This window comes from Echiichthys vipera (genome assembly GCF_963691815.1).
Source record: "Echiichthys vipera genome assembly, chromosome: 8".
Taxonomy (NCBI): domain Eukaryota; kingdom Metazoa; phylum Chordata; class Actinopteri; order Perciformes; family Trachinidae; genus Echiichthys; species Echiichthys vipera.
Window position 1 is genome coordinate 18738079 of NC_139833.1, and position 7500 is coordinate 18745578.

Below are 7500 nucleotides of genomic sequence, written 5' to 3' on the forward strand. Positions count from 1 at the left end.
TTCCATGGTCTTTTTCGGCATCAATATAAATCAAATAAGCCATCGAGACAGTTTTTTTCATTGATCACGTATTAACACAGAAATCCTGGAGAGTCGCTAACAGCCAGACATGGCTAATACTGAGTAGTTCAGTACTTCAGAACTTTCCTCCTTGAACTGAACTCCAGTGCATTCAGTAATCGACTTGTATGGACAGCCTCTCAATGTGGACCTAGCTGGCTGCTAAATTTTGTAGCATTGTAAAACATCCTTTTTTTAATAAATAAAGGGTTCGCTAACTACATTGTTGGTGCTTTGTTTTATGTGTAGGGACTCTTATCATGCCACTGCAGAGGTTTGGTGCTATTTTGAGCGGTATTAGTAGTTAAATAAAAAGCCATTTTGGATGGTTCAGCGCTCCGCCCCAAGCTACTCAGCGTTAGCCATGTCTTGCTGTTAGCGACTATCTGGGATTTCTCTGTTAATAGGTGATCAACGAACAAAGCTGTCCCGCTGGCTTATTTGATGTATATTCACGCTGAAATGCTTTTACGCCGGAATTACACTTTAAAGGCAAATCAATTACTGATTTGGTGCTATTCATTGGTGTCTCTGTGCTAATCTTAAGGAACGTGTTTGTTTTCAGGAACATGTGGGACCCATGCTCCATACATGAGGCCTGTTTACCCCTCAAAAACCTTCCCCAACCTCTACTCACTGGCTACGGTATGGCACGGGAGCATCTTGTCATCAGTAATCAGGTTGTCAGTGTCATGTAATGAAAATAGTTTACCTTCAGTGTTTACAGGCGGTGACCTCAGCTGTATCTTGTGTGTGTATTGTCACGTTAGCGTTAAGCTCAAAGTACAGGCTGGCTAACTAAGTAGAGCTGAAGCTCAGCAAGCTAGCCTGTTCATGTGAGTATGTTAATGTTTACAGGGTAGACTGGATACAATATGGAAAGAGTCGCCGTCACCCAGAGGTTTCTGAAGAGCCAAAATGTATAGCGATAGTAAATGACAGTTCAGAGGCCTGAACATAATCTCAGTTTGAATTGTTCTCAGGGTCTCTACCCAGAGTCTCATGGTATCATCGGCAACTCCATGCACGACCCAGTGTTTGATGCCACCTTCACCCTGAGAAGCCGAGAGAAACTCAGTCATCGCTGGTGGGGAGGACAGCCAGTAAGTACTTTCTTTCCTCTCCTCTCCTCTCCTCCCCTCTCTCCTCCGCTCCTCTCGTCTTGTCCTCTCTTATTTTCCCTTCTCTCTGTTGTAGTCTATATTTTTAGCATGTGTACTTCATCAACACTATGATTGTATATTTATTAGTGAGCTTTTTCTTTTTATACTTTGGCGATAAATAACTTTTGCGAATGGCTTTGAACGTTAGTGTTTTTCAAATTCAGTTGACGGATCACAGATCAGAGGCCAACAAAGGCAGGAAAAACTTTTCTTTTGAACTAAAGTATGAATGGCAGGACTCAGATCTGACAAACCAAGTCTGATTTATTTTCCTATGATCATTATCAGATGTTAATATAAAAACTGGATTGGGATCATTTTTAGTTCTTACAAGACCAAATTGTTCCCATTAAGCAGTCTGGAACTCTTCAAGGTTCGGTTTTATGGAGTGACTTTAAGAACAAACCTGCATTAGCATTTTATTTATTGTTCGCCAAATTAAGCAGAACAGAAAATACTGTCGCCTACTGTATACTGTGACCTTGATTTTCCCAAAGTAACGCTCCAAAAGTATCCTGCTAAACTATATCAGACCGATAAAATAATAAGACTGTATTGTTTCTCTCCTAGATCTGGATCACAGCGCTCAGACAAGGAGTGAAGGCTGCCACTTTCTTCTGGCCTGTGTAAGTCTACTCTTGCAGCTTTCAGTCACAAAAATATTTTCCTGAATGCATTTCCCAGCCTTGCCCCTTCAGTGCAGTTTGTGGATGCTCTGCATAAGCCTAGAGTCTTTCACAAATTGACAGTAAAAGTCACAATACTTTTGTAGTAGTAATATTTGGGCATTACAGCCTCTCTGTGCCCCCCAAGCTGCTTAGACACAATTTAAAGTTAGCGTGCAGAACTTTTACATATCAATGAATGTCTGTTACATCCGAGCCCCTTCCAAACAAGTTCCCACAATGCTGATTAAGCCTATCACCCCCTCTTAGTACACCAGGGAGCGTTTTTTGTGGCAACTTCCCCGCACTGGCGCAACGGGAGGATGCACTTCCTCACACATTACTGCTCTGATTCTTTCTGATTGGTTACATGGTATGCCAGTCAATACCTTGACAGGCAGGAAGGAGGGAAGAGGCCACAGAGGGGTGGCGTTATTATGCGTATATAGTTGCTTTTGGCATTCTTTATATTTGTCCATGTCGGCCAATTAGTGAATCAGGGATTGTAAACGAAACTCACAGGGAGTCAGATGTTACCCGTTTAATACCAGATAATAGCACATTAATAAATTAGCTCTCTGACCTATATTGATATTGGAATCCAAACAGCCATGAATCATTTCTGCTAATCAGATAAAAACATACCTATGAAATGTTTTGTTATGAGGATGTTCACTGTTGTTGGTTTGGATCATGTCCTCACTAATAATTAAAGTATGCTGCAGGTTACTTGAACCTGGTCACGTTACAGAGACCTGATGTAGTGCCATCTCAGCACGCATGGCATTATTCTCACCTGCCCAAATAAACTGAACTTTAACAAAAAAACAACTCCTCAGCGTTTGGTGTTAATGTGGCTCCGCTGCGAATGGATTGTCTTATGACTGATAATTTGCCGAAAGTTCTCAAAGGGAGGTCATCAGAACATGCTTGGTCATGTTCCTGCTGCTTACTCAGGCCACTGCATTGAACCTGCAGCCAGTGGAACACAAAGGAGCCCACATTTATCAGCACAGAGAAGGCTTTGATGGAGCAGCAGGCAGATCTCAGCAGAGGGCTGTTTTTACAGCAATTTGTGCAAATGGGCCTGTTTACACTGTGCAGGATTCCTCTGTGAACCGGGGTCGCAGACGTGCCACTCTACAGGACCAGGGGGGGCAGAGTGTGGTTTACAGTGCTTTTCTTGCACTTGGCACTGACAGAGGCATATGAGGAAAAAAGTGTGTTGGACCCTTTTTTTTTTTTTTTTTTTTAACAACACATCACATTTACTGTTACAGCACCACTGTGGGATTGGCAGGGTAATGGGGACCAGGGGTTATTGGTAAATGACTGGCTGACTGGATTAAGGTCTGTGTTGGATTCAGCTTTGTGGGAGGTCCCCCACTAACCACAAGAAGAGGATATATAGAAGAGAGAAGAAGAAAGAAAGCGTATATGAAAGAGACAACAGGAGGAGGGAAAATTGTGTTGAACATAGTGTGAACACAGACTAAAGTACATGGAAAGAGAAGCCCGCTGTCAAGTGTTAACCCAGTCTAACCACACCTCCTTGTTCCTCCATAATGCCCCCACACTGCCTCATACATCAAGGCCCATTCAGGGCCTCAGTTGTTGGCTTGATGGTTGACAGCTGTGAACTGTATGACAGCCAGCAGCTTGGTTGGTGGCCTCATCACTACACAGGCAGCCTTTGACTTTTAGACACTTTAAACAGTGAGATGGTTTGGAATACGTTCTACTCTACAACCGTCAACTTTACGAGGCAGTTTGAGAGTTAAAGGAACAGTTTAATGGTTTAATGGTTCAAGAAGGCGGCATGGGCACCAGAATCAAGAGTCTATAACTGTTACTCTGTGTTTATGTCTTGGGCTTATTTGTCACTTGCAGCGATGGTTTTTCTTCAAATGTTAACCAATGTTACCTGTGTGTTTGTGTTCCAGTGCTATCCCATTGGAGAGACGGATACTGACCATGCTGCAGTGGCTCCACCTTCCTGAGGGGGAGAGGTGAAATCAGTGTTTTATTTTTTTTTGTCTGCCTCACATTTCTCTTTCATCTTCCTGTCTTCTCGTGCTTCATTATTTATTATTATATTTAGCAAGAGTGGGAAAAAAACTATTTAGTCTGTTAAAAGTTATTCCGATTTACATGAAACTCATAGGTAGATATGCAAGACATGCAGACATTCACAACCTAATTTCTCAATCTCCATATGGTGGATGAGGAGCTCCTTCTTTTCCCCCGACACGCTCCTGATACTGTACATCTGATTGAGCTTGCCATGTGATTACATACCTTTCCTCTCTAGTGGTAGACATCAGACTGCTGACTGCTGCTACTAATATCACTACTGCTGCTCCTGAAATGATTACAACTGCTACCGTTTCTATGACTACAGTTACTACTGCCACTGCTACTACTATAACCTATTACTTCTTCTAGTACTATTTCTACTGGTATTGCTGCTAGAGTCTATACTACTGCTACCACTGTTAACACTGCTGCTGTCATTTCTGACTTCAGTCTGTGCCTTTCGTGTATCTCTCATTGGATAAAAAATGTTCCAGAGTTGTTTCCTAAATCTTACAAAGATCAAAGCCAGGCATTACATATATCTTTGCTTGTTTTGTTAATTCTTAGGAAGATAAAAAAAACTGTTATTAAGTTATAGGGTATAAGGTATATATTTAAATATAAAATCAATGGATTTACCTGATGATGAAACTTTCTCATTTTGGTTCAGTAGATATAAAATATCAGTAGCAGAGAGATTGCAGAGGCAGAGTGGTTGTTGTGCGGTAGTTGAGTATATAAGTCTAGTCTGTCTGACGTTTGTGGAAGTTGGAACCTATGGCCCCGACCGTGGCTCTGAAATATCAGTATATCAGCACTGTGTACTGGTAAATCCATGGCACTGTCCGTGGTGCTGAAGTAGCAGACAGATTTGTGTTTGCGACTTTTTTTCAGAGTCCCCCGCTTCTGTCTCTGTTTTTCTTGTAATTTGGGTGGGGTAAAAATAACCGGAACCCTCCTAAAGCTCTACACCCAGAATGCATCGGTAGACCTTTTCTTTACAAGGCTTTTTTCAGTTCCTAAAGCCCATCTTTATAGAAGATGTAAGAAGTACTCAGTAAAGGAGCAATAATGAAAAAGTACTCCATTAAATACTCCATTCAACTTCCTATTCAAGTACAGACATATTATCTGAAAAATGTACTTAAAGTATCAAAGTAAAAGTACTTATTCCTTAGTAAAATCTCCTGTGACATTATTATATTTTTATTCCCGATGCATCAATGTGTAGAGGTTGAGTTACTTTTAACATCTTTATATGCAGTTAGCTATTTTAGTCCAGAGGGTTAATGTGATGGGTTGTGAGATGACTAAAAGGAAAGAAGAAAAAACAAAGTTCTGATACACAAATGTATGTGATAGTTTTATATTTGCTCTAATCTTTGCTCTTTTTTTATTATGAAATATTGGATTATCTCTTTTAGCCTCTTTTATTATTTAATCTTTTCTTAATGTTACATTTTAATCTGATCTAACCCTCTAAATATAACTGTTATTGAAAAGCATTTATTCAAATGGAGTAAAAGTATAAAATATGATCTTACTATACTTCAGAATTGTACCTAAGTGCAGTACTTGAGTAAATTGACTCCACTGCAAATGGTGGACTGTAAAGCACCTGTTTTAAATGTAATATTACTGATTATTTAGCGTTACAACTATCACAAACACATCTCCAATGTGACTTGCATCTTGTTTTAGGCCCTACGTATACGCCATGCACTCTGAACAACCAGACACATATGGACACAAAATGGGGCCCATGAGCGCAGAAGTAAGTACAGGGGGCCTGCATCTGTATTTGTGTGTGCACACAGGGGTGTGGGTTTGAATGGAAAGCACACACAGAGATACACAAGAACACAAACACACTTTCTGTGTTTCAGTTGAACAACCCTCTGAGGATGATTGACAGAATTGTTGGCCAACTGATGGATGGACTTAAACAGATGAGACTGCACCGCTGTGTCAACATCATCCTGGTGGGGGATCATGGTACACTCACAAACAGACACACACACACACACACACACACGTACACGTACACACACACACACACACACACACACACACACACACACACACACACACACACACACACACACACACACACACACACACACACACACACACACACACACACGTACACGTACACACACACACACACACACACACACACGTACACACACACTGACACACTGTGGTGTCAAGTCATTATGCTGGCAGAGCGCTTTAATTTGAAACCTTGTTCAAGTTGTACTGTACAGGGAAGATGACATGCATTCTCAGTACAAGCACAAAGAGGCTCCACTGAAGAGGCATGGGAAGAAATGCTTTGCTCAAAGGCACGCTGGCCGTAAATACAGATGCAAAAAAAGAGCATTGCCCATTTACTTTATCAAAGGTTTAACCAGCCAATCACACACACACTCTCACTCATTGTTCTGTGTGTTCTCAGGTATGGAAGAGGCCCACTGTGATCGAACCGAGTTCCTCAGTAACTACATGACCGTTGATGACATCATCCTTGTCCCTGGTTCTCTAGGCAGAATACGCTCCAGATACCCCAACAACCCTAAATGTGAGAAAGTAACCAAGAGAAAAGCTTTACGCTGAGATATTCCATACTCTTTTTTCGATTTCTTGTTTTTTCCCCCTTCACTTAACAATATTCTTCATACATAAGTTGTTCAATTACCGATCACAAATGCCACTGATATTGCCTAAAATAATGGATCCAGTATCAGCAAGGACACAAGTCAATGAACTGATCCAATACCACATAATTTTACCCCAAATTAAAAAAAGAGCCATTTTACTGGAGATGAATTCTTCTTTGCCACTCCAATACAGTCGCAGACACAGCAAGTTGTTCTGCGCTGCCACTGGAAACTACCGTTTATAGAGTTCCAAAGCAGAATTGATTTCTGGTTGGATCTATGTAACGTTGAGGGCTAACTTTAGCAAAGTGTCAGCAATTTGGCAACATTTTGGACATTTTGTTAGGTGGCACTCATTTGGCCAGTTTGAGGTGCTGTTGCACCACTGTTTTATACTGGTACAATTCTACTTAATCTTTAAGATGTATTTTATTTTATTAAATTGTAGCTGTACTTTTACATCTTTAAAGGGATTGTTATTTATTATTAGATTATTATTTATGTTCTTTTCAGTTATGACTGTATGTTAAACTAGATAATCTAAGAAAGTTCTGTTGCATTCATTTTCTGTATGTATTCGTTCATGTACCGAGTTACAGGATTAGCAGTACACAACCTATGCACAGGTATCAGATCGGTTTTCTGTATCAGCCGATACCCAGGTTCAGGTATCAGAATTGGTATCGTAGCATCTCTAGCTCTTATTAATGCAGACTTCATTTTATTAAGAGCTTTTAGTCTGTTAGACCTTCATCATCCAACATGATACGATAAAAAAAAGCCTCTAATGTGATCATTTGCAGCATGCACAGTACCTACAGTGGCTACCAGTGGAAACATTATTATAAATGTGTTGAGACTGACTAAAGCTATGTT

At 40.6% G+C, this 7500-nt stretch overlaps 1 protein-coding gene across 1 annotated transcript in view; it reads left to right on the plus strand.

Moving 5' to 3' along the window:
- The window catches only part of enpp2 (ectonucleotide pyrophosphatase/phosphodiesterase 2), a 34376-nt gene that overhangs the window by 11895 nt on the left and 14981 nt on the right, over positions 1-7500 (plus strand). Inside the window, exons 7-13 of the mRNA XM_083918818.1 lie at positions 626-705; positions 1044-1163; positions 1794-1849; positions 3832-3897; positions 5666-5738; positions 5851-5959; positions 6423-6545. Coding sequence (XP_083774944.1) covers positions 626-705; positions 1044-1163; positions 1794-1849; positions 3832-3897; positions 5666-5738; positions 5851-5959; positions 6423-6545 — 627 coding nt within the window. The remainder of the gene's footprint in view (positions 1-625; positions 706-1043; positions 1164-1793; positions 1850-3831; positions 3898-5665; positions 5739-5850; positions 5960-6422; positions 6546-7500) is intronic.